The sequence below is a fragment of the Manihot esculenta genome, chromosome 13 (genome assembly GCF_001659605.2).
Source record: "Manihot esculenta cultivar AM560-2 chromosome 13, M.esculenta_v8, whole genome shotgun sequence".
NCBI lineage: Eukaryota > Viridiplantae > Streptophyta > Magnoliopsida > Malpighiales > Euphorbiaceae > Manihot > Manihot esculenta.
This window is the reverse complement of record NC_035173.2, coordinates 1,476,784-1,503,105: the sequence shown is the minus strand read 5'-3', so window position 1 is coordinate 1,503,105 and position 26,322 is coordinate 1,476,784. Positions and strand designations below refer to the sequence as shown.

At 30.4% G+C, this 26,322-nt stretch overlaps 5 protein-coding genes across 8 annotated transcripts; 3 read left to right on the top strand and 2 right to left on the bottom strand.

Annotated features, from left to right (window-relative positions):
- Positions 1-4,334: 4,334 nt before the first annotated feature.
- On the top strand, positions 4,335-8,860 carry LOC110630063. Its single transcript, XM_021777373.2, has 7 exons — positions 4,335-4,402; positions 4,592-4,724; positions 5,909-6,221; positions 6,322-6,425; positions 6,908-7,021; positions 8,182-8,265; positions 8,582-8,860. The coding sequence occupies exons 1-7, from the start codon at positions 4,335-4,337 to the stop codon at positions 8,636-8,638; spliced, it is 873 nt and encodes a 290-aa protein (XP_021633065.2). The 3' UTR covers positions 8,639-8,860.
- Positions 8,861-10,860: 2,000 nt separating this feature from the next.
- Positions 10,861-13,069, top strand: LOC110629662. Of its 2 annotated transcripts, XM_043949295.1 has the most exons (4): positions 10,861-11,186; positions 11,386-11,655; positions 11,758-11,850; positions 11,961-13,069. In XM_043949295.1, the coding sequence occupies exons 2-4, from the start codon at positions 11,611-11,613 to the stop codon at positions 12,897-12,899; spliced, it is 1,077 nt and encodes a 358-aa protein (XP_043805230.1). In that variant the 5' UTR covers positions 10,861-11,186; positions 11,386-11,610; the 3' UTR covers positions 12,900-13,069. The 2 variants fall into 2 exon arrangements, with proteins under 2 accessions (XP_043805230.1, XP_021632435.1); XM_021776743.2 differs by having other exon boundaries at positions 10,861-11,655.
- Positions 13,070-13,872: 803 nt separating this feature from the next.
- On the bottom strand, positions 13,873-15,140 carry LOC110629663 (probable methyltransferase At1g27930). Its single transcript, XM_021776744.2, has one exon. The coding sequence runs from the start codon at positions 15,097-15,099 to the stop codon at positions 14,230-14,232; it is 870 nt and encodes a 289-aa protein (XP_021632436.1). The 5' UTR covers positions 15,100-15,140; the 3' UTR covers positions 13,873-14,229.
- Positions 15,141-18,412: 3,272 nt separating this feature from the next.
- On the top strand, positions 18,413-19,918 carry LOC110629664 (non-specific lipid transfer protein GPI-anchored 1). Its single transcript, XM_021776746.2, has 2 exons — positions 18,413-18,881; positions 19,527-19,918. Exons 1-2 carry the CDS (start codon positions 18,533-18,535, stop codon positions 19,715-19,717), a joined length of 540 nt encoding a protein of 179 aa, XP_021632438.1. The 5' UTR covers positions 18,413-18,532; the 3' UTR covers positions 19,718-19,918.
- A 619-nt stretch (positions 19,919-20,537) lies between these two features.
- On the bottom strand, positions 20,538-25,583 carry LOC110629661 (YTH domain-containing protein ECT1). Of its 3 annotated transcripts, XM_021776739.2 has the most exons (8): positions 25,326-25,583; positions 24,821-24,902; positions 24,605-24,728; positions 23,877-23,950; positions 23,269-23,778; positions 22,616-23,137; positions 21,815-22,027; positions 20,538-21,082 (listed from the first exon to the last, which is right to left on the bottom strand). In XM_021776739.2, exons 2-8 carry the CDS (start codon positions 24,845-24,847, stop codon positions 20,756-20,758), a joined length of 1,797 nt encoding a protein of 598 aa, XP_021632431.1. In that variant the 5' UTR covers positions 24,848-24,902; positions 25,326-25,583; the 3' UTR covers positions 20,538-20,755. The 3 variants fall into 3 exon arrangements, with proteins under 3 accessions (XP_021632431.1, XP_021632433.1, XP_021632434.1); XM_021776741.2 differs by lacking the exon at positions 23,877-23,950 and having other exon boundaries at positions 25,326-25,582; XM_021776742.2 differs by lacking the exon at positions 23,877-23,950 and having other exon boundaries at positions 24,605-24,712; positions 25,326-25,582.
- Between the last annotated feature and the right edge of the window lie 739 nt (positions 25,584-26,322).

The window sequence follows — 26,322 nt, the reverse complement described above, 5'->3', positions numbered from 1 at the left end:
ATAAAAAATAAAATTACTATTATTTAATATTTTAATATAATTAATTTTTTATTTAAATGTAAAATTATAATAAAATTTATCGATTATAATTTTATAAATTAATTTTGGAATTTACTAAAAAATCTAAAAGAAATACTTAAATTAATGAAAATATAACTAGATTAATTTTAAAATTAAGATTATTAAAATATCATGTCAAAATATTAGATAATTATTAAAATAATAAATTCATATTTTTAAGTATAATTTTAAATAAGAAGTTAAATTTAATTAATAAAAAATAAAAATATTATGAAAAATTAAAAATAAATTTACTATTATTTAATATTTTAATTTAATTGATTTTTATTTAAATCTAATTGTAAAATATAATTAATTGTAATCTTTATAATCTAAATTAATTATATTTTTAGATTAAATTAACTCTATATTAAAATTATTATTATTTTTATATATATAAATTTTTATTTTTATATGCTATTTTTTTTTTGAAATGGAATTTTTATATGTCGTTGTATATAAATATCTATATAATAACTATTTTATATGGTATCTCTATTTATTTTATGATTTGAGTGTTTTAAACTGATAAATAAATTATAATGAAAAATTATAAAAATAGTTACAAGAGAAAATAATTATTATGAATTGCTATCAAATTAATAAAAATATTATTTTAAAATCATCTTAATATGTAATATTATTTTTATTTTTTAATAAATTATTTTTTCAATTAATTTTTTAATTTTTATTGTTATAAATTAATTTATTATGTATAAATAATAAATTAAAAATTAATTTTATATTAATTTATATATATATAATATTATAATTTTAATATCTTAAAATAAAATTATAAAATATACATTACATTTAATATATAGATAAGAAGGTTGTTAATAGTTTAAACTGATGGATGACAAAAAATAAAAGAATAAAAATGGCAATTTACAAATAAGCTCTGATGTTATATTTTATTTTTTAAATTATAAAATTTAGAGAATATTATTGATTATGAATTATTAATGATTAGACTCGTATAAATAGTGAATACTTCGAGGTTTCATTGTTATATGTATATAAATAAGTTTTTTTATATAAAATTAATAATATTTAATTGAATTTAAATTTTTTTATATTTATTATTTAAAAATTAATACTAAAATTATAATTAAATCCCTCTTTATGTTTTTATATATATATATATTAGGATTTACAAATAAAAGTGATTAGTTTATAAAAATTTTCTTTAACTATAAATTAGCAGTTCAATAAAATTAGTATACAATAATTTTGTTTAATAGCATATATTTTTTATATATAATATATATTATGTATTTTATTTTATATATTTTATAAATTAATTTATTTCTTTTTTAAAAAATTATTCTTATATATAACTGGGAGAAAGAGAGAAATAATGAAAGCTCCCATGCAGTTGACTATGAATCTTTGGATACTTATCATGAGATTTATAAAACTATCTAATAGTAAGAAATATAAAAAAATAAATTTTAAATTTAAATTATTATTCATATACTTAAATTTTAATTTTATTATATTTTTAAATAAAATTATAAAAAAATAAGTTATATAAAAATTAAAATTTTATTATTTAAAAAATAAATCACGCAACCCACATTAGATAAAAGCTAATATATTTCAAACGGAGAAGTTTATAAATAATTTAATTAAATTAAAGAAAATAACTTATGTTTTATATATTAAAAGAAAAAATAATAATTTTAATTTTTCAAGAAATCAATAAAAATGTTCTTAAAATTTTTTACCTGACTCCAACCAAAATTACAAAAAATAAATCTTTAAAAAGTGCGAAAATAGATATTATTTGATTTACACTATTAAATTAATTTTCTAAAAAGTAAATTATTTTATTTTATATTATAGTAATAATATATTTAGATAAAATTTGATGAGATGCATTTTTTTCATTAAATTTAGTAGAATTTATGAATTTATTATTTAATTTATTAAACTTGAAATTATATGATGGATATTATAATTTTTATCTACACAAGACAATCTTACACCGAATAAGTTTATTTACCTACAAAATACATTTTATTATGATTTTTATTAGTTGAATTTTCTAAAAATATACTTTATGAAAAATATATTTTTAGAAGAAAAATTATTATTAGATTCTTGAAATTTTAAAAAATTTATTAATTTATTCTTATTTTAAAATTAATCAATTAAAATATTTTGTATTTTATAAAATTAAATTTTTTAATCATTAATGTTGCGTGAGACTCGTCCAAAATAAGAAATGAGTTGTGAGTATAAGATTGGGTCACATGATAAGCATCTGATAAATTAATATGCGGTCCTACCTATTAAAAGAAAATATCGACTTCAAGTTGGATAAGATTCACTCTCATATCATGAGGATTCCATAAATAAGTTATCGTTAACGACTACAATTTAGTAGATCCCTTTATGATTATGATCACGGGATTTCCAATCAATTAGCTAGTGAAGATCCTTTACTAACAAGTCAGCCACATCATCACCGGATTATCAGAAAATATTATATTTATCTCTGTTTTCTTATAGTATAAATGGGGATCGATCACAGAGGAAAATATACGCTATTCTTAAACATTACTCAAGTTTTAAATAATTCATTGCATTCTCTCCATTTTTCAGTATACTAACTTGATATCTCCATTTTTCAGTATACTGACTTGATATCAAAGTGGCTATCGTGTTACTCACCACCTCACATTCTGTTTTTTGCAAGTTTAATCAATAAAAGTACAATACTGTTTGGCCATGTCATCATTTTATTTTTAGTAACATCATTTTATTCTTTTATTTAAAAATCCATTGAATTCTCACAGTTTATTTGGATTAAAATTGACCTCTTATTCTTTTTTATCTAAAATAATTATTTTTTTTATTTTAAAAAATGGCTGACGGTTTATGAGCTACTGCTAAAGTTGCTACCAAGAAAGATATTATCATTTTTTTCACTCCTATTAGTGGATAAAACCCACCTCTATAGTCAACGAGATAGATTTTAACAATCTGAATATCGAGCAAATGCTCCAGTATGTTAAAAGATAGGGAAAATTACTTTTTAGTCCCTGAGGTATAGCGTAATTAACGGATTCGTCCCTCTATTTTTAGAACCCAACACTTTCGTCCCTGAGGTTTAATTTCGTCAAAATTCAAAGTCCCTCCGTTAAAAATTTCTGTTAAGTCAATGATTTTCACCTGGTCAAAGGAAAGAGAATAAATATAATCCCAAAAATACCCTTATCAATAATAAAATAAAAAAATACTATTTAGTCCCTATAGTATGAAAAAACTCGCTATTTAGTCCCTCAATTTTGAAAAATATATTAAAATGTCCCTAATATTTTAAAAAGTCTACTAGTTAGTTCCTCTATTAATTTTATCATTAAAGATTTTACTATTTAGTCCCTATAGTTTAGAAAAAAAAATTAATTAGTCCCTCAAATTATTAAAAAATTTACTAATTAGTCACTCCATATCATGGAAATTTTAGATTTTTTTTTATAACACTTAACGACTAAAATTAACGGAAAGTCTAACTAGTAAATTTTTTAAAATATCAGAGACATTTTAATAAATTTTTAAAATGGCGAGCAATGATCGATGACAAACAGCATCACAAAAAATATTTATATTGAGTTTTAACTTTTTATTTTTAATAATTTAAATTTTATATATTTTGATTTGTATTATTTTTGCTGAATTTGAATCTTAAATTTATTAAAATTTTTATTTGTTTATGGAGATTGAGTTTGAGATTTTCTTCCTTGAATTTTGACGAAATTAAACTTTAGGGACTAAAATGTTGAATTCAAAAAAATAGAGGGACAAATATGTTGATTATGTAATATCTTAGGGACAAAAATGTATTTTTTCCTTCAATTTTTTGAGAGAGGGACCTATAAATTTGTAGGAATTAAATTTCAGGGACTAAAGTATTGAGTTCTAGAAAGGGTAATTCGGTCATTTTTCCTATCACTAACTGCATTTTTGACGGAGGGACCTCTAATTTTGACGGAATTAAACCTCAGGGATGAAAGCGTTGAGTTCTAAAAATAGAGGGACGAATATGTTAATTACGCTATACCTCAGGGACTAAAAAGTAATTTTCCCTAAAAGATAACATGTTATGTTCGAACAATACAATACTCGGGAAGAGACGTCACTCATGACTCTTGGGAGGGAGAAAAAGTTTACATAGAAGACCTCAAGGATTCGGCCAGAGGTAATACAGATTCAGTCCAAAAGGAAGGATAAATTCGAGGAAGAGGAGCCATGAGATGATGTTTCCAATGACGCAAACTGAAAGTTGGTACAGACTGTCCAAAGATGTCAGGAAGGATGGGAAGAGAACAAAAAGGCAAGTTAGAAACAAGGCCAAAAGTAGGAGAAGTAAGGATAGGAGGGAGACCGTAGAAGTTACATGGTCTCCCAAAAAAAGAATGGTCGAGATAAGTCAATACAGATTCAGTCCAAAAGAAAGGATAAATTCGAGGAAGAGGAGCCATGAGATGATGTTCCCAATGACGCGGATTGAAAGTTGATACAGACTGTCCAAAGATGTCAGGAAGGATGGAAAGAGAACAAAAAGACAAGTTAGAAACAAGGCCAAAAGTAAGAGAAGTAAGGATAGGAGGGAGACCGTAGAAATTACCTGGTCTCACAAGAAAAGAATGGTCGAGGTAAGTATTAGGAATATGTTTTATTGAACGACTCATGAACACACATTATAATGTGGATTAGAAAAAATGACAAGAAAATTAGGTGGCCTCTTGAGCTCAACCTTAAAAAAGATGGAAAACGAGATAGAACCAAGTATTGCCGTTTTCATAAAGACTATGGATATACAACGGAAGAGTGCCAGCATTTGAAAAATGAGATCGAGAGGTTAATAAAAAATGACACCCTTCGAAAGTTTATTAGAAAGAGTAGAAGAGATAGGAGATTTGAGTGTGAGATAACAATTTCCGAAACTATCGAGCAAATTTGTGGGAGTTACTCATATATTTGCAGGAAGACCAAGCATTAATAGGGGTGATAATAAGAATATTACTACGGATGTCCAGCTCCTAAGTTAAACCTCGAGCCTTGAAAATGGTCAAGTAAGATGATCGAATATTTTATTTTATCCCAAGAAAAACATTTGTGATTTATGATAATATTACTATGATCCATTCTTCAAACTTCTTTTTTTAATAGAAAAATGAGAATAATTGGATGAAAGCATGAAAGCTTAAGAACTTGGGTGATTGGTATGTGAAAACACATTCATAAAATGACCGCATAGCCATTCGGGTATGGATCCTGCATATATTTGAATACGAGTCCCGCATATAATTCGTACATTAATACGCAAAATTAAATTTATAAAAAATTGACTTTTTGGTATTAATTCTGATAAATTTTTAAGTCATGTCATATTAAGACTGCAGACACGAATATATGCCAAACCAGAAAATTGAATATTAATTCCGAGAAGTTTTTAAGTGTTTTATATTAAGACTATGAAAATCCAACGTTAGCCCACAAATTTTTTAAGACATTTCATATCAAACCCAAAAGAGATATATTTTATCACAATTAAAAATATAATACAACATTGATATCAATTTTTTAGTTGATATCAAAATTTACTTATTTTTTATTAAAAAAATAAAAAAGGTGAGTTGATTTTTATTTTATTTTTTTATTCTCACATCGATTTATTTTTTATTTTAAATGTTATAATATTATTGGTAGCATAATATATTATTTAAAACTAGATAAAATTTTATCTAAATTATTTAAGGATCTACATAATTATAAGATATTTTAATTTTTAATCGGTGGAATGTAGAAATTTAAAAAAATTTCCTAAAACCAAAAGCAACAAAAATGGTTACCCAACGAGAGTAGTCGAAACTGGAAATGGCTTGCAGGACTCTTTTTCATTTCTCAACCTCTGCACCACCAAAATCAAGCCCTTTATTTGCTTCCGTCGAGAACTGCAGCCGCCGCTGGATTTTCTAGCCTGAACTCAAGCTATGGATTTTGTAGAAGCCGCTTTAGGGCTCGCGATTTCCACTTCGTGACCCCAAGCCACCTCAAGTGTTCTGCCTCTGCTGGTGATAATACCTTAGCTTCCGAGGATGACCAGGACCAGGGGCCGCCCCAAGAAGCTGTTCTCAAAGCTATTTCAGGTGCCTAGTTCACCATTTCTTTCAAATTATTGCTTCGCTTTTGTTTCCTGGGATGTTTTGGTGTATGTATTTGATTATTTTTGCATCTTTTTGGGTCCAGGGGTGTCTAAGACGGAAGGGAGGGTTGGGCAGACCATAAACGGGATCATTGGAGGCACAGTGACGGATGATTCTACTAACGAATGGCTTGCTTTGGATCAGAAGGTATCGATTTATTGCTTTTTTTTCCCGGATTCCCGCTTTCTTTTGTTCAATGGCGGACCTAAGGGGTGGGAAGGTGTGGCATCTGAACTTTTAATTTTTAAGTGCGAGCAGGTGGAATATGAATTTGTTTTTAATATATTGCGACATTTATCTCCTTAGATTTTTAATAACAATTTACATGGCTCCTAAATGTTGCTTTTGTTTGTTATCTTTTTGAGCCTTTAAAAAATCCTTGACATTGTTGTCCATGTCATTTCAATATTTGTGGATTTGAACTTTGCTTTGGATAATATATTAATCATAGTTGCGTATTGGATACAGAATATAGTTAAACACAGCTCATAATACTTCAGAGTACTTTGTTTATTGAGAAAAAAAAATCATGAAGTGAGGTTCTAGATTCATTTGATTTTTTTCAGTTTGACAATAGGATAAACTAATTTTTCGTAAGATAAAAAGAAGTTGTATCTTTCATTCCCCAGGTAAATTCATACCCAACAATTAGAGGGTTTACAGCTATTGGAACTGGAGGCGATGATTTTGTGCAAGCTATGGTTGTTGCTGTTGGATCTGTAATTCAGCAACCTATTCCTGAGGTAAATATTTTCCCCCACATTGATGCAAATGGATTTGATTTTTTTTTTGTGCCAAAAAAGTGGATTTGATTTAAAGAGGAAGACTGTTAAATTATTAAATACTGATGCATTGAAGAGAAAATAAAAATTGAGGCGGTGTATTAGTGCAAGTATTTTGTGTTCCTGATCATGTTTTTAGTTTGTTCTTGTACTGTTTTCTTATTTTGGGTAGATTTCCTTGAAAGTTTGCAAGTTTAAGGTATTGCTGGTTATTTTATTTATCCTTTACTTTAAACAAGTGCCAATCATTTAGAGAAAAGATGTTTCTGACATGAATGAATGATTGTCAGTGCACACTGTAACTCTCGAGTGGAATTTTTTTAAGGTGTTACTCTAATACCTTCAGTAAGTAAATGACTGTAGAAAATGACAAAGACATGAACAGAGTTGCCTGTTTTCTGCCATTATGGTGTTAAACATTTCATAGTTTAACTTTTTTTATCTATGCAGATATTTGTGTTGAATGATTACATAGGTGATGCTTGTTAGTCAACTGATTAATTCTTTCATTGCAAGTATTGGTACCTGCTGAGCTTGCATTTCTCCAAATCTGAAATGTCAAAAATGAGAGAAAAATGTTTGGTTATATCAGTGGAATATTAGTTATTATCAAATTTACTTGACTAGTGCATACATTGCTGTAGAGAATAAAGACTGAAGTGAAGATACAAGTGATCAACTTAAGATATTTGTGGTTAGTTTTCCAAGATTTGATACAATACAGAATTAGGAATCTCTCTGAAATTTGTTATCGGTGCTCTGACTTTGGTCTTTTGAATTGTGAAAAATGGGGTTCTTAATCTTATTAAGAGTGACATTTGTTATTACTTTTAGCCTTACGCCCGATGAATTTATTTTATTCCGTGGTTGCAGTGTCAGGAATCATGAAGTATTTACTTAATGGTGTCTTGGTGACCTGTTTCAAATCTTTTATTTTTCCAGAGCTTCTTGCTATTTGAAATAAGTATAACTACTGGTCATAGGCAAATGCAATTCTGATTGGCACATCACGTGTTGCTACTCCTTCGTATACCGGTGAATTTGTGACAACCAGTTGCAATTAGCTGCCTAAAATAAATTTAATTGGTACACATATATAATTGGAAAAAATACAATTTCAGGGTCATGTGAAGCAGAAAGTATCATCGAGGGGGAAGTATGTATCTGTCAACATTGGTCCAGTTCAAGTTGTTTCAAGTGAACAGGTCTCTCTCTCTCTAAAAAACACATGCATGCATGTATTAACACAGAAATACCAGTGCAGTGCCATTGTCTCTTCGTCATGGAAACCCCAACAAATAAATATAAGAGGTCATCAGGTTCATATGTGGACATCTTAAGATTTTTAAAGCCTTCTCCCCTGCCTAAAAGGGGGAGATAAGTATTTAGTAATCCATTGGTCGAGTAAATACCAAAGGAGGCTTTATTCACTATAAACAAATGATGTGTAGTATATTTGTGTGCTGCAGATGGAAATAGAAGAAAATTAGTGGATTTGAACTTTTTGTTTTGCTTTTCCAGGTTCAAGCTGTATACAATGCCATGAGGAGAGATGATCGGATGAAGTACTTTTTGTAGTAGAAACTTTCTTTTTGTTATGTATAGAGTACTGGTCATGTGGGGTTTTTTTACAGTTTCCCTCTCTCCCAATATTTTCTTTACCGTCCCTTAGTCATGTTCTTTGATTAACGCATCTGTTCCTGGTGAAGAAATCATGATTCAATATGGTCTGTTTCATACCCTACAAAAGATGTATATTATAGTGATTTAATAAAAGTAGGCTGCAAATTAATCTATTCATTTCTGAGATCGCATGTTTAAATCAGCAATATATGAATTGGTTATGGATAAGCACCATAGCGGGTAGGTGAAATGAATTATTCTTTGTTTGAACTTTTGGTTTAAGGGCATTGAAATTTGAAAGCGTGGATTTTATTAGCAGCTGCTACTATTTGAGAGTCCTTAGAAGTCCATAGAATGTGAGACTAGAACCTGCTAATTTGCCTTCCCTATTCCCCCGAATGGCATACTACTACAAATAACATTATGCCTTTTACCTATTTTAGTCTCACCTCTTTTATACCTATTCTGCCATGTAGGACTGGGGTATCCGACTTGGTCCGTCCTTCCGTGGTCTCTGGGAAACAAAAAACTATTTAAAAAAAATGGAGGCCAAGCAGAAGCTGGATTTCAATTGTTTGAGGTTAATTTTGTTTATCCACATTGCACTGTTTGATTCTTAGTCAGCAATGAATTTATGCCTCTAGTGGGATATTCTATTTATGGCAAGTGTCCTAACAAACTCATTTTTCATTTATCAGGTTTTTCTACGAGTTCCAATTTTATTTGCATTAGTCAAAGTATGCATAATCAATCATCATGAAATTTTTGGTGACCACCTTTTATCATTTAGATGGAGGTGATAATTTGAAGCCAGAAGTCATAATTTAATGTTGATAGGAGGCCTAGTGGGAGTAGTGGTTGAAAAATGCATCTGAGAAGCTTGTTTTAAACTAAATTCCAAATGCACGGATTTTTATAGCCAGTGTTGTTGGCCATCAGGTGTTTGTTAATTTCACCTAGCAATGACTCATCTAATAGAGCAGTTCAGAATCGCCAGATGCTGCCATTTGCCGTTATAAAAAATTCTTCAATTTTAATCAATTTGCATTTACCATAGAATTCTGGAAGGAGGAAGCTTGACTAGTATAGTGGTATGCGGGATATTTATTAAATACCCAAACTATAGTTCTCAAATCAAGTGGGAAAATCTGCTCATTTTGATGTGTGAGTGTTGATTTTCTTAATTGCAAATTGTATAATATAATTGCCAATTAGGTCAATCTAAATGTTTCTATTCAACTTTAATTAATAAAATAGAAATTTTTTTAAAAAAAAAATCATCTCCTGACAGCTGATGACACAATACAGATATGTCTTTCCTTTACCATCCTCTTTTTTTTCTTTGCCAAATTTACCAGCCTCTGTTTGCATTCTTCAAAGCTTTGGTTACATATTTGCCCTTTTTAGTATTGCAACTTCTTTTTATTATTTAATTATTTATGCCTTTTTATTCATTGGGGTATATAATATGCTTGCATCTTTTGTATGTATTCTTTTACTTATTTTCTTTTATTGCGTAACTTTCCAATTCTTTTTCATATGAAATCTGAATATTAGTCAACCTAGAGGTTTGATTCTTCAGCTTTTGAGACATTATTGGTGTCTTCTTTCACCTATTTTTCGCTATACCTCTACCCTCTAATACCAAATTAATATATAAATTGAAAAAAAAAAATATCAATACATAAATTCTCTATTTGATATCAAAAATTTTATAAAAATTTAATTCAATTGACTTATTGTTTAACGCTTCGTATATCTTATAATTAACCAATTTCAATGCGAATGAAATTACAGTTAACATACCTAATGTTTAATAAAAAATTCTAATGCATAAGATTCGGCAATGTGGTGAGAGGCGTACAAGTGCAATCGAGGAATAATTTTCTAAGGGTAAATAATTATTTAGTTTATTAAATTTAATGAAACCTACATAGTTCTTATATTGTAACATGAAAATATAATTTAATAATAAATATTGTATTATTTATATAAGCACCAATTTGTTATAAATATTATATTTAAACTACAAATTAAATTATTGAAATGTATTGAATTATAGGAATTTTAACTGTATTTCTCATAGGAGGACTAATTTATGAGTTTTTCAAAATTATAAGTATTGAATAGCATACTTTTAAAAACAAATGGACTATTGTGTAAGCTTCATTAAATTGTAGAAACTAAATTGTAATTTACTCATTTTCTAATTCAAAACTAGCAATTTCGAAATTAGTCATAGAGTGACGCCATGAGCAGTCCTTTTCAGTCCTTTAAAGATTCCCACTCCTCCCCATTCTCATTACATGCTTCCTTCCATCTCCCAAATGGACCATAAACATAACGAACAAGAAGCACCAACGTCCTCAAAACCTCTGCCAGTCACCATCTCTTCATAATTTTATATTTCTTCGGGTGACTTAGCATTCCTGGTTAATATAATATGCAAATTGATGCTCATTTCCTAGTTTTATATAAGTTTCTGCAACTCATATTGATTGAGGTAGGTGAATAGTCCAAATCATTGATGATTATTTTTATTACTATTTTTTCTTCAGTTCAAAGAACTGAAAAAAATACAGGGGTTGACTGCAAGTTCTCAATCATTAGACTTGCCATGAAAAAAGTTATTGGACAAGCACATTTTTAAGTATGTATTTTATTAATCAAATGAATGCAATTAACATAGCTCCATGTTGCAGGAAAACGCTGTCGTCATTACTTAGTGCTCCTCTCTTTGTCCTGATTCCTTTATTTCCATAACTACCCCAATTGTGATCTTCTTCTGCCATAGAATTTTTTTTACATGGGTTTGGCTGATCTTCACATCTACCTCTGTGGCTTTGTTCTTTCTCTTTTCTTTTGAAATAGTTCTATAATTTAGTCTTTCCTGGTCTGTTAAGAACTTCAAGAAAGAAGCAAGAATCATGCTGAGTAATCCAGAACAACTAGTCATAACTGGAGAATCTAAGGTAGTTTCTTTTAATTTCCTGTTGATTTTCAAGTTTTTGTTTTTCTCTCCACCCATCTGATATTTTCATTTATTCTTGATATGCGGGTTTGTAAATTTTCAGGATATGTTAGAAAGCAAACTGGAAGAAACACAAGTTTCTATATCCAATGATTCACCAATCCAGAATGGCAGGCCAAGCAGCATGGTTATTAAGGCAAGTCTTTAAAGTATTTTTTTGCTCTTTGTTGAGTTTGTAAGTTGCATATATACATTATGAGTGTTTCTTTATTAAATTGATTCAAAGTTTTGCTTTGAAAATAACAGAAAGCACACAGAGTAATTCCAGCTCACCTGATAGCTGAAGCCATATCAACCATCCGAGGCCTTGACCTGAGATGGTCAGGACCAATAACTCCAAGTGAAATGGAGTATGTTAGGCAGTATGTGTTTGCCAAGTACCCTCAATATTGCAATGGGATTGTGGAAGAGAGAGACTCTATTCATCTAAGCAATCTCTCTATCCATGAGGAATCATCTGAATCTACTGGGAACGAAAAGCACAATAATTCCCCCAAGAATCTTGCATCTAAAGAGTCTTCATCTCCTTCCTTCACTCGTACACTCTCTCTCGACAAATCGCAATTAGAGGCCTCGAGACTTGTAGATATTCTTTCCAAGAAAACTTCCTTTGAAGGGAATTTCATTTCAATCCCAGAAATCCAAGCTCAAAATCGAGCCCTCAAAAACTGCGGTCTAAGCGAAGAAGACTACTTGGTCATTTTCATGCCAAACTATAAGGACGCGATGTTGATGATTGGAGAGAGCTACCCTTTCTTCAAGGGCAACTACTACATGACAATTCTTGGAGAAGAAGTTGACACCATTAGGGAATTTGCAATTCAGAGAGAATCAAAGGTTATTCCAATGCCAGAAACATGGTTGGATCTGAGGATCAAAGGCTCACAACTTAGCCAATACTTCAGAAGGAAGTGTAAGTACACACCAAAAGGGCTTTTCTCTTATCCGGCTGTTGTGAATGGGACTAGATATTCTATGCATTGGATTTCAGAGGCACATAGAAATTCTTGGCATGTTCTTCTTGATGCCACAGGCTTGGTTTTTGGGGAGGATCGGCTGGCCCTCGCACTGCATCGCCCAGACTTTGTGCTATGCACACTTGATAATACACATGGTCAGCCTTCAAATATCACTTGCCTCTTGGTCAGGAAAATATCGTTTGAGACCTCTGCATCTTTGGCCTAGGTTTTCTTAGTGGGAAATTGCCTGGAATAAGGATGTTAGGATGAGAGGTAAGCTTTATTATACTCTTGTATTTCTTCTAAAGAAATCATTTTATTACTATGTAGGGCGTAGAGTTACTGGCTCAAATGGGAACCGAAATCAAATTTGGTTTTTATTTCTGTTTGATTTAATTTATTTTGGTTAACTTTAATCATTATAATTTTCTTTAAAACATGAAAATTAGAAGTTTTTGTTTTTAATTTAAAATTATAATAGTCAGTTTTAGCTCGGTTTAAGTTTTTGATTCAGTTGGTTTAACAAAAAATAAATTATATTTTTATCCCAAATCTCTAATGATAGAAGTCAGCTAAAGCATAGTTTAACTAAAACTACTAATTTGATATCCCACAGTATCTAGTAATCAAAACAAAATTAACACTCTATTTCCTTTTACAAATTTTTCACTCTTTATTTAAAATAAAAATTTTATAAAAATTCAATTTAATTAAATTTTTTATAATAATTTTTTAAATAAAAGAACTTAATTTTTTTTATTTAACAAATTTTTATTTTAAAAAGAATAAAAATTTTGTATAATTTTATAAGAATTTATTTAATTTTTTTTATAAAATAAATCACGTTAAAAGAGAAATCAAATATTTTTTATGAGAAAAAAAAAATTATTGAAAGGAAAGAGCTTTTTAACAGTCACACAATCTAATCTGACTCAGTCCAATCGTGAAGAGAATTAATAGCATTCACCACAATTTTATATCCATATGTATATTGACATTATTAGCATTTGTCTGGTTTAATCAAAGGAGAATTTTTCTGAAAGCCAGGACTTCAGCAGGGGAAAATAATACGTGTCTATGTTAATATTATATTTAAAGAAAAATTTTATTTAAATCCGATTTATAGAATTAAGTATTTAGATTCTATATAATTTTTATTTGGGGAATCTTAGATGGACTTTAGTAAAGATTGTCCAGCATTTAATTATTCCAGGCAGCAGTTTTAACCTATGATCTGCTCAACAGGTGGCTGGGCAACTCTCGTCTAGCCATCTACACGTGCCATCAAAATAATTTATTATGAATATAAAACATGAAAGTAAATAAAATATTTAGAAGTTTTTTAATTTATTACCACATTTATTTCACTCCAATTGGGAATCCAGAGATTTCATATACCTATACAACTCCAAATGACATGAAACGTTTTCTTCTATTGATCCAACTTATCCCTCCTTTAATATTTCTAAAATTCAACCTTCATTTAAAAAAAAAAAAAAAAAAGCTTACGTGTCCCTCCTCAAATCTTTTAACGGCATCGTCGGCCAGGCCGCTTTCTAGCAAAACCATTCGCCGCCGGTGTCACCTCCTCCATTGGTGGTCAAGTTAGCTGCAGGTGGTATTTCAAAATGCCATAGCCTACCCACGCCATTTACCACATATTTTCTGCACAAAAACTCTTCTGCGTAAACCTTCTCTACCTTCCGGTCTATATCATGCAGGAACACATGCGTCACACCAGATCCTTTCCTTGCTCTAGCCATCACCGCCGCAGAGAATATCGCCCCCATTCTTCCCGGTGCCTCAGCGAAGTAACCTCGCGGCGCATCGATCATGATCAGATCCCACTCCTTATCATACACCATCTCCGGTAATCCAGTCAATGCGAGCTTGCAGTTGTAATTACCTCGTAGATATGCTTTATACGGTGAACAGTACGGTTCTGTCCGGTACGTCGAGAGAAGCTGGTCGGCTTCCCGGAGCTGCGTCCTGTACTGTACAGTATAAGCCTGGAGATTAGGGGCGTCTTTGAGGACAGATTTCACCCATTTTGGGTCTTCTTCGAGGAATACGGTGGTGCCACGTGGATTGAGCGAGTTCCACATGACAGAGTCATGGCCGAGACCGAAGACGAGGAAGTTGCAAGGTGCGAGAGCCTTGAGGACGTTGAAGGTGATTGAGATTTCAGCGAAGGATTGCTGTGGAACGATTCGTGAGGTGGCGTAGTGGACGATGGCTTGAAGCTGGATCGGCGTCTCCTCATACTTCGCCTTTTCACGAGCTGTAGAGCTGGCCAAGGAGCAGAGGAAGGTGGTCTCACCGAAGTGGATGAAGCCGGATAGCATCATCCAGCCGATTATTAGACCGCCGATTGCCATGCCGATGAGCCATGGTTTCTCGGGCAGGTAGTATTTACAATTCTGCATGTCTTAGATTTTTTTCTCCCCTTTGTTCAGAGGAAGCAATAAATGATGTTTTTGGCTTCTGTCTTGAAAAGCTAAAGCCCGTTTTTAAGATGAAGTTTTTTTTTTTTTTTTTTTTTTAACTTTCAATAAATATTTTTGAAAATTAAAATTTTTAGCAAGAATTTAAATATAAATAATAATCATATTCCACTTATGGTATAAAGAAAAAAATTAATAAGTGGATAAATTAAATTTTGTAAAATTAATTATAATTCCATGTTATGCGTACACTAATATCTGGTTTTTTGACACGTAAAAAAAGATGACTTTTGGTAGTGCATTTCTAGACAAGCAAGGAAATAAAGGAATATGAGATATAAATTGGAATCTTACCATAAGTGGAGATTTTGTCAGACTTAGAAGATATTACCTTCTTTATAAGATGGTACTTGGATTTTAATCTAGTATGGCTTCAGAAAATTATTATATGATCAAACATACAAAGAATTTAATTTAATTATTTTTTTAATTTAAAAGTATAAATTTTAAAATAAATATAAATCATATATAATTGTGTAAACATTTAATTATTTTTTTGTTAAATTATATTCCAAACAGCAGTAAATGTTTTATTTTATTTTATTTTATGAAAATCACACATTGGTCTTTTTATACGTATTTAATTTTAGAATAGACGGATGCGTACATTAGTCTTCTGTTGCTAATGGCATGCATTGGATATTAAAAAAGTGTAGCCTGGTTTGCTTGGATGGTCAAAGGCATACCATCCTAGATCTAGATTTAAGTCTTATTTTAAGGGTGAATACTCTTCATTCGATTTAAAACAAATGACTTGGGAGGTGTAGGATAAGTGGGAGCTAGAAACGGTAACAGTAAAATACCACTACTTTTAATGTTATTTTACTTATTCCGTGAATTGAAGGTCGAACTTTGCCTCTCTCTTTAGATTCAAGGCTGCCACAGTGGCCGATTTAAATGAAAAATATTGTCAGGTGGAGAATTTGGCTAGGGCGGCACATCTGTTAAAAGATAATGCAGGTGTCCTAAGATGAGCTCAATGAGAACAGAAATAAATAAATTAAAAATTAAATTTTAAAAAATTATTATAAGTACTGCCCACTTTTACCTGTATCCTTAATTCCTTTAAAAAAAAAAAAAAAAAAAACTTGTGAAAAAGGTCCATATCCCAAGCCGAGCGAGCTCATAGAAAAGGGCTGAGGTCTGGTCCCATTCAATGGGCTAATCCTCATGGTTGCCCTTCACATCCAATCCATAGATTAGGTAGTTCAAGCTTGGGCTTCACATCTGTTCTCTTTATTTGAAGGAAAATAATGACACGTTTGGATTTATGAATTTCAAGTTTATGAGATTGAATTTAAATAAATAAATCTGTCTATTTCTGAAAAATAACATATATTTGAAAATATTTTTCATAAAAAACATAAATACTTTCTAAGAAATAATTTATTTTCTATTATTTAATTTTAAAAAATATATTAATAAATTTATACATAAAAATACTAATAATATTATCAAAGTGTAAAAAAATTAATTTATCTTTTTAAAAAATAAGTAATTTTTAAAAATGATTTAATTTTTTATTTTAATTAAAAAAATATTTTACCTTAACTAATTTTTTTAAATGTCACGAAAAATATATATAAAATTTAAACTTTAATTAACAGACTTTCTAAAATTATTAAAGAGAAGCTTAGATCCATGCATTTCTAATGGATACAAATGTAAGGAGATAAAATTATATATATTTGAAATGAATACAAATTTAAAAATTTATTAAAAGAAAAAAAAGTGAAAAATTAATATATAGTAATTGTTTAATAAATGCATGCTCCCTTTAAAAACAGATGATAAAGTCATAAAAGGGACCCTTGGCGGACTTGGGTCTCTTATCGCTCAATAAAAGAAAATTAATGTTTTTTTCTGATATAAGCTAAATAATAAATTTCGCTTTTCCATACTTAACGATTTATTCTTTTTAGAATTATTTATATATTATAAACATATAAATGCTTAATTAACATTTGTTACATAAAATCCATTCATGCATGTCAATATATATATATAATTTTATTAATAAGCTTTAATTTATTAACATCACAATCTTTTTTAAAATTATAAAATATTAAATTTGTGTTATGATCAAAATACAAAACTAAAATTTCCTTTTTTAATGAGTAATTTTCTTTTTACTATATAAACTAGGTAAAAAATTTGTTCAATTAATTTCATATGGTTTTATAGTCTAAAATTATTAGATTTGAGTTAAATTTAAAGCTAATTTAAAAGGATGAGTTCTAGAATTTTTATACCGATGATATTATCTTATTTCAAATCGATATAATATTTAAAAAAAATAATAAATCAATATAATATTTAAAAAAATAATAATAAAGTTCATCTTAAAAATTTATATATTTATACTATAGATTTATATAAATTCAATTTATGCATTTAGAGTTTTTGGCTTTTGATAGAGTGAAGAAAACATGGCATATTAACACTATTAAGAGTGAATAGTATTTAATTCAAATTAAAAAAATCGATTGGATTGAATTAATTTAAAATTTTGGTTCGATTTTTTATTTATTTTTATTTATTTTAGTTTTTAATTTTAAAAATTTTGATTATTTCAGTTGAGTTCGATTTTTATCATAAAAAAATTAAAAAAATCAAATCAAATCGATTAGTGATAATAATATATTATTTTCAATAATATAGAGAAATTAAAGCATATTAAGGTTAAAATATTTTAATTAAATTTTAAAATATTAAAAATAAAAAATAAAAAATAAAAAATTTATTAAAAATTCAAACCGAATCAAATTAAATCAGAAAAATTCAATTTAATTCAATTTTCTAATTAAAATTAATTTAATTCGATTTTTATAAATATATTCTATTCAGTTTGGTCTCACCCTACGGCATACGTAACCTCCTTTCACGCATGTTAAAATTGTGAATTCCTATTCCATTAGAATTTGGATCGGTTAAGAACGTTTAGAAACAAAAAGGTAAAGCTTACCTTCCTATAATAAATTCTGTTCCAGGCGTGCAAAACTTGTCTTTGTTAGTTCTGAACTTTGATTTCGACAATGCACCAATGTAAAACCGAGATCTCTAATGGCATTAAATCTTGGCCGTCAATTAGAGCCACACAAAAAAAGCATCCCAAACTGTGTCACATGGGTTGACGTAGTTTCAGTTCTCACTTCTCAACCTCATTAAATCCGAAACCGTCAACTACCTCAGCTTCTCTGGACTTTAAATGCAGCCCCAACCACCTCCATTAAACGTATTGTCTTGTTAGAACTTAGAACCAGTCGATCCAAGTCTCCGATCCTCCACCGTTGATCTGAACCTCTTCTATAAAGGAAAGCTGTGATCTTTCTCTTGTTAGGATCAAACTCTGGAAATGGGTAGCCGGGGATTTTGTGTTTTTAGGGTTTTGATGTTGATTTTGTTGAGTTGCTTTGTGTTGAGAGGAGCTGATGGAGATGGGATCAGTGAAGAGTGTAGCAGTGATTTTCAGAAGGTGATGCCTTGCCTGGAATACGCAACAGGGAAAGGGAATACGCCTGCGAAGCAATGCTGTGATGCAGTGAAGGATTTGCAGAAAAGTGAGCCAAAGTGTTTGTGTTATATAATTCAACAGGCACATAATGGTAGTGCTCAGGTAAAGCGCTTGGGTATTCAAATAGATAGGTTGCTTCAACTTCCTTCTGCTTGTCAGCTCCAAAATGCCAGTGCTAGCGTTTGCCCTAGTGAGTTCTCTCTCTCTCTAACCCCCTGAGCCTGTTTCCTTCATTCGGTGTGTAGATCTTTTTCTTTTTTTCTAAAATTCAGATTATTAATTACTCTTATATTTTAAACTAAGGTTAATATTTGTATTGATTGTGAGTATTAATTTCTATTGGTTTCAAGAAGATATATTTACTTTGTTTTATCATAATATGGCATGATATTTTATTTATTAGTGTCTTAATATTATCATCCCTAATATGTATTGAAAAAATGATATGAAATTCATTTGTTACTAGATAAATTTAATAATAAAACTAGAAATTAGTGTAGATTATATTATAAAAGATTATATACAATTTGTTATTTTAATTATATTAAAAAAATTATAGAATAATATATGGAGATTAAACTTGCTCATATTTAACTTAGAGCTACTTGAATTGGAAAAATTACATTTAATAATAATAATAATAAAAAAAACATTTTCAAGTTGACGATTCGATTCCATACTTTTGATTTTAAGAACAAAAAGACCGGAACCAGACGGGCTCATTGACTCCTACACATAGTCTCAGTAGTTCTTGCTTCTTTTTTTTTTTTTTTTTTAATTTTCAGGAGACAAATTTATAGTTCATTATGCTGACGTAATTTCTATGAATGGACAGAGCTTCTTGGCCTCTCTCCTACCTCACCGGATGCTGCAATTTTCACAAATACTACAGCAACTACTCCCGCTACTCCCGCCGGATCATCATCACCGGGGAATTCTGACGGCTCCGTTGGAACCACGTACAAACCTTTCTTCTTCAATCCTCTGGCGATCGCCGTGGCCCTTTTTATCTACACTCTCTACTGAGTTCACTTCTATGATCTGAACTCCAGAATATGGAAGGCCACCATTAAAGCTCTGAGTTTGCTTTTCTGTACTATTGTTGTTTTCTTCTTAACTTTCCCAGGATTCCATTTCAGTTTCTATGCATTTTTATTGTAATCATCTTAACTTTTGTGACTTTCTCAATTAATCACACGTGTTTTGGTATTTATGCCATTCTCTTCATTTTCAACTTATCTGGAAAGTTGCTGGCCAATGGCTATTGCAGTGTGTTAGTGAAAAGCTGTAATGTTTACACCTAAATAAGCAAATTAAGCTCCATTTACATGAAGGGATTAGCATTAAATCAGACACCCATTCTGTAAATGATTCCGCATAGAGGTTGATTAGTTTAGTTTATAGTTTATAGGTTAAATCAAATACCTTTAGTCACTTCACCATCATTATCTTTATGTACCTATTCTTTGTATTATTGAAAAGGGCCAAACATTATGTTTAGATAGTATATTATAAAAAAAAACAAAAATTGTATCTAACTTTGACATCATATGCAAACAAGTTTTAAAATTAATTAAAATGTCTACAATAAATATATAAATCTGGATATAAATTTAATTTAAAAATTGTCAAGATGAGCTCCAGCTTTCCATAAGCATAACTTCGAGGTTTAACAATTTACCCAAACAAGAAAAGCTGAAATTCAAGCTCTATTCATAAAAAGAGGCATAGTGAACATACCATGTTCACTTTTCTGCATCCTTTTTCTTATACCTTGATGCTTTACCAGACCCTACGATGTATCCATATCAAAGTGATGGAACACTGAGTTCCACAAGATAACTCGTAAAACAAAAGATATATTATATGTGATATGCCAACCTCATCAATCTTATCAAACAATCCAGATAATCTCCATGTAAATTCAAATACAAATAAAATCAAATCAAATAAATGGAAACAAAAACAGAGAATGAGAGGTATCATCGAGTTCAAACTTTTCCTGTTCAAGACACCTTCAAAGAAATTTTCTACCTATGCAATTAGCTAGGTGTGCTGTTTGTGTCAGCTTCTTTTTTCATTTTCAAATCCCATGGCCCCCTGAGGCAGATGTGAAATAGACAGCTCTGTTACTGTCTCATTAACAGACAGAGCTTCAGCAAAGCTCTTAGACATTTTCTTTATGAAATCATTAGAAATTGAAACAGGACTTTGTTCACCATCTCCAATCACTGAAGTAGGCACCAGACTTGATTGCTGTTGTTGTCTCGACTTCCTTGCCTGCATCGCTTTCTGCCGCTCTTCATAAAAATGAAAATCATCTAGGATGGATGAATGACTTTCATAGTTCTTAAATATTTTTAACATTTCAACACCATGTTCAAGTTCCACCTGTAATATTCCATTTAAAAAGAAAAGAATAAGAAATCTAACACAATTCACAATAAATGAAGATGACCTAAAAACAAAATATTGTGCATGACGAGCAAGCCTAAGTGTCAAGAACCAAAGACTTCAGTTTCACTTTCAAGAACCGAGGAATACAACAGCTAATATACATTGTTTATATTTTGCAAACATTCATCTATTAACACAGTAGACCACAAAATGCATGCAGTACATTTCCATCCATCCACAATCCACAAATTAGTCATATGAAGAAGAATATTGAGGTAACGTAAATAAACATGGAATTACTACATTTAGTTTGTGCAGCACAGCACAAGGACAAGTAATACCACTACCAGGCAAGGGAATGACTTTTTAAGGCTTCCTAGATAAAAAAGAAAGTTGTCCTGCTGGTCATAGAGAGCTGTTCCTGAATGCTATTTGAAAGAAAAAAAAAATCAAATTTACTGTTATTACTAGTTATTGTATTTTACAGTATTGCATATAAGCGTGTTGAAAAATGTAACAAATAGTGTAGAAGTACTGTGTCAAGCTTCACCCTTCTAATAATTAATTCTTAGGCATTGTATAATAATCATCACAGCCAGCTGACAGCAAATTGTTAAAACAGCCCAACCTCATGCAAATGGAACTGAAATTGTTTATTATCAAGCAAACTGCAATACTGCAGCATTAAATTGGAGGAAAAGTTGATGAAACAAAATAAAGTTCTACCTCTTGAGTATCTCTACTGTTGGTGACTGGTTTGTTGTCATTATTTTCAAGCACAATATGACGAAACTGACTGTTAGGGACATCTTTAATAATGTGCCACTTGACAGGAAACTGTCCAGACCACTTATCCTGCTGCCAGTAATCCACACTCTTGTCAAAGTCCACAGCCCCAACCATCTCAGCCACTCCACAAAACTGAGCACTAGCATTCACCTGTATATAATCATGCAATATGAAAAAAAAAGGACAATTAAGTTGGTAATTTACTGTTTTTCACTTGATAGGTTTCACATTATACTTACCCCAAAAAGGAAAGGAAAAAAAAGGCATTACACAATGCAAGAGTGCAAGTAACCTTTAGTAGCTAGATAGAGAGCTAACCTGACAAAAATATTCTGACAATGGCCAAATAAAAAAAGAACCATAACTGTGGAAGAATATCTTTCACAGAAAATTATAAAGAAAATATAAACATATACAACTAGAGAACAAAAATGTACATGAAAAAATACATTAAGTTGGCTCCATATGTCTTTAAAGCCATCAACCAACCATGAGTATAAAAAAACAAGATGCATAATCTAAGAAGGCATATAGACATAGTTGCCTCGTTGACCTTGAAAAAATAAGAAAGGGATCATGTTGAATTTGCATTAAAATATCTACCCCATCCCCCTTTCTTGAACTAGATTTCCTACACATTTTCTTGTCTTTCAGTGATCCTATCAGCCCATTCAATTAATCCTAGTTGGATGAATTAAGGATATGTCTAATTATAAAACATCAGCACGTGAGAATTACCGAAAACAACAGAAAGATTGGAGATGTCCCAGTTTTCTCCTTTGCCTCATGATAAGCAGCATCTAATTTTTTGTTGCCATTTGGGGTACTTGCCCAGACACCATACTTTATGCTCTTATGAACATTATCTTCACTGTAAGATTTGATAACGAAGAACTTTGCATCCTTGTAATCGGTGACAAAATCAAGGCGGTTGTAAGACTCATTATAAACATCAGAAACTGCAGTCCTGCGACTGTCAATTACAGATCCATTTGCTGATGTCTGACTTCTTGGCTTAAATGCCCTAGGTCCTCTATTTCTCTCACCCAATGTATCAAGTGCAAAATTACAACTACATGAGAAGTCATTGCACCTTCCTGCTTGTCTTGCTTCATGAAGCGTGGGCCAGCTCTGACCATTTATTCCAAACATGGAAGAGGAAACATCATAGCCAGAGTTTCGATTCGTTTGTCCTTGAGGATAGCTTTTATTGCTGGCACGAGTTCCAAACCCATAAAATGATTCTTTTTGTTGAGACGCCTGAATAAATTTTAATTGTTAGAAGGCAAAGCAAAACTTGACAATATTAACAAAGAGATCTAGAAGATCTCGAAACAATGCTACTTGTCTACTTAATTGAATAAAAGTGAAAATTCTGTTACAAGACTAACCATTCCAAAATGATTTGCAGAAAAACCTAGTGAACCAACTGGTTTTGGACCAGTTGTTGCTGATGACAAATGCAACATAGAACCTTTCCCATTCCCAGGTTTTGGCCAATCCGACCACAATCCATTGCTTTCAAACCCAGCATAGCCTTGCTCCAAAAGATTAAATCCTCCAGTATCTCCTGGATAATTGCTTCCTCTCCCAAAAGTTCCCATTGCAGGCAGATAACCTGGTTGGTGCCCAAATCTGTTGCCATCTCCTTGGGAATTAATGCTATCTGGCCACTTAGCAGAAGAAAGTGACGTTTGTGAAACAATGCTAGGAACATTTGGAGTCATGAAATGTTGGTAAAAAGATGGATCTGAGTTTGGTAAATCTTGGACATTGTAAAGCTGGCCATGACAATTTACAGAAGGGGGAGGTGTTGCAAATGAGGCAAATGGCCTTTGTGGCATTTGAGGAGTGTACCCATTGCCATGAAATGGAAGTGATGAAGGATCATTGTAGATTCCCTTATGTGAGATGGAAAAGAAACAAATACATCAGAGCAGAGCTTAGAAGAACTCAGATATGGTAGTGGGGAAAATTGAAGGCAATGAAACATTCTTACATAAGAACTATCCAAGCCTTCAGCATTAACATCTGGAAGGCATGTACCCCATGTGCCAACTATATTACCATTACCTGATAGACACCAAAATGAAAGATACAAAAAATGTAATCATGGCAATTTTTTGATGAGCTACTTGGACAATCCTATTGCTCCATGGGCATCCAAATCATCTCAGTGAACAAAATCCCACACAGATCCATCAATAGATCACTCCTTAATTAATTGCTTCATGAAAGCTTTTTACCATTTAACATTTAGTTGGAAACTAATACAAACGTCTAGAAGGGAAGAGAGGTCATTCATTTGTATGAATGAAGAGAGTAAAAAATTCAAATATCACTAAACCCAACATTAAGGGACAATGATATGGAATTTGCTATTTCCAATAGTTTTAAGTTGTTATATCTAAAACAAGAATGCTTTTATATAATCAATATTTTTAATTATGTTTAAGATTCAACAGAGATAATGATAGTAAGTTTTGATGAGTCAAAACTCATATCTCCTGGAAATGGCAAGCAAAATTCTCAAGTTCTTTGATTGATAATATCTATGAGCATGATCGTCAACCCTTCATATACATCTCAGACAGTAAACACCAATAAAAATATTAACTTTAGATCTTTCACCCATCCAATGGCAGATATATAGCATACTAACAGGGAAACATGAACGCCAAATATCACTTCTTCAACTTCTTTTATTGACACGTATAAAGAACTAACCTCCATGACAGGCTGACTGTGTTTGAGAGGGAGAAGCATTGGGTGGAGCATCAACCCTTAAAGACCCAACAGCAATAGCAGCCCTTGAAGAATCAACCACATTTTCATCTAAGACCAGAGAAGGCTAACAATCGATTTCAAAAGAGTTGTCACCAAACGAAATTATTGCATAAACAAAAGAAGATAAAAATTATATGTGGAAGGACTAGCAACTACCTGATCCTGCGACATGTTTTGGACCATTAGGTTTCTTGTATTGAAAATAAAAAACGATAAAAGCTCCAGCAATACCTACAAACTTAACATCTCAAGAGATAGAAAGACATGAATCACATATCCAGAAAGGGAAAAAAATAACCCAGAAAATATTAATCTAAATAAACGAGAATTACAAATTGCACATTGTACACTCCAGGACAAATGCAGAATTTTCATGATCATTTTTATTTCTAAGTTTTTCCCTTGATCGTGGATATAATTATAATCAAAGCTGAAAAAAAACTAAAAACTTTCAATTAATCCAAAAATAAATCGGACCCTTTTGATCGTTTGAAATTCTTCAAATTTGAGGTATAATAATAACACTTCTGGATTAACCAATACCCATTTGGGCAAAATTAAGAAAATAAATTACAAAAAAAAGGGTCTTTACATTTTTTTGTTGGATATTTGGGTTTTTATTTGTTTAAACAAGGAAAACAAAAATCGGTGTCTTGCATACCAGTAGAGGTTAAGCGATGATGAAGTGTTTTAGGTGGAAGCAGCCATGCGGATAAAGAAGTGTTTGAAGATTACAGAGTAGTGTTTGGGAAGTGAAATGGCAGAGGGGAAGAGAAAAGGAGAGGAGGTTTAGGGCGTAGAGATTAGAAGAAAATGGTAGTGGTCTCGCGTTTTGGGGGTAGACATTGGGGATGATGAGAAGCGCCACGGCAGATGCAAACGTAACTGCAACTTCACAGTTGGCTCAACCTTACTTGTCCACCTGCTTCCCGATATAGTGTTTCTACTGCACTCCTATTGCCGGGTTAAAGATGAGATTTTCAATTTTTTTTTATTATTTATTTTTTATAATTTATTACTTACTATTAAATTTTAAAAAATTATTATTTAATCCTATAAAAACTCATTAATTTATTTTTCAATTTTAAAAAAAATATATTTAAAAATCTCTAATTTTTTTAAAATATAGTAATTATTTTTTTATTAATTTTAATTAATTAAATATTTTACTATTTAATCATATAATTTAATAAAATTTATCTATTAATTTTTCAATTTTATACAAATTTATTAATTAATCTATTTATATTAAATATATTTTAAAATTTTTTATAATATATTTAATGGTTAAAATTAATTCATAAATTTTAATAAAAATTTTTAAATATTAAAAATATTTTAATATATTTTTTAAAATAAAAAAACTAATTAATAAATTTTTCTATAATACATAAATCAAAAAGCAATTTTATCTTTTTTTTGAAACAAAAAGCAATTTTATCTTAAATTTATTACTTAATGTTAGATAAATATACACAAAAGACTATGAAAATTTTTAGTATTTTTAAATGATGTAAAATTTCATATAATTTAATTAATATCAAAATATTCTACATGTTTAATTTGTATTTCTATTATATACTATAATTTTTTTTTTATTAATTTCATTAATAACATCATATATTTTCATTAAACAATTATGAGATAAAAAATAGTTT

Coding starts and splice junctions, on each gene's coding strand:
- LOC110630063 (XM_021777373.2), top strand. CDS start 4,335: ATGACGCAAACTGAAAGTTGGTACAGACTGTCCAAAGATGTCAGGAAG. Junction 6,222..6,321: donor TGTTCTCAAAGCTATTTCAG/GTGCCTAGTTCA, acceptor TTTTGGGTCCAG/GGGTGTCTAAGACGGAAGGG. Junction 6,426..6,907: donor GGCTTGCTTTGGATCAGAAG/GTATCGATTTAT, acceptor TTCATTCCCCAG/GTAAATTCATACCCAACAAT.
- LOC110629662 (XM_043949295.1), top strand. CDS start 11,611: ATGCTGAGTAATCCAGAACAACTAGTCATAACTGGAGAATCTAAG. Junction 11,656..11,757: donor TCATAACTGGAGAATCTAAG/GTAGTTTCTTTT, acceptor GTAAATTTTCAG/GATATGTTAGAAAGCAAACT. Junction 11,851..11,960: donor CAAGCAGCATGGTTATTAAG/GCAAGTCTTTAA, acceptor TGAAAATAACAG/AAAGCACACAGAGTAATTCC.
- LOC110629663 (XM_021776744.2), bottom strand. CDS start 15,099: ATGCAGAATTGTAAATACTACCTGCCCGAGAAACCATGGCTCATCGGC.
- LOC110629664 (XM_021776746.2), top strand. CDS start 18,533: ATGGGTAGCCGGGGATTTTGTGTTTTTAGGGTTTTGATGTTGATTTTG. Junction 18,882..19,526: donor CAGTGCTAGCGTTTGCCCTA/GTGAGTTCTCTC, acceptor ATGAATGGACAG/AGCTTCTTGGCCTCTCTCCT.
- LOC110629661 (XM_021776739.2), bottom strand. CDS start 24,847: ATGGTCCAAAACATGTCGCAGGATCAG. Junction 23,951..24,604: donor ACAGTCAGCCTGTCATGGAG/GTTAGTTCTTTA, acceptor GGTGTCTATCAG/GTAATGGTAATATAGTTGGC. Junction 23,779..23,876: donor AAGGCTTGGATAGTTCTTAT/GTAAGAATGTTT, acceptor ATCTCACATAAG/GGAATCTACAATGATCCTTC.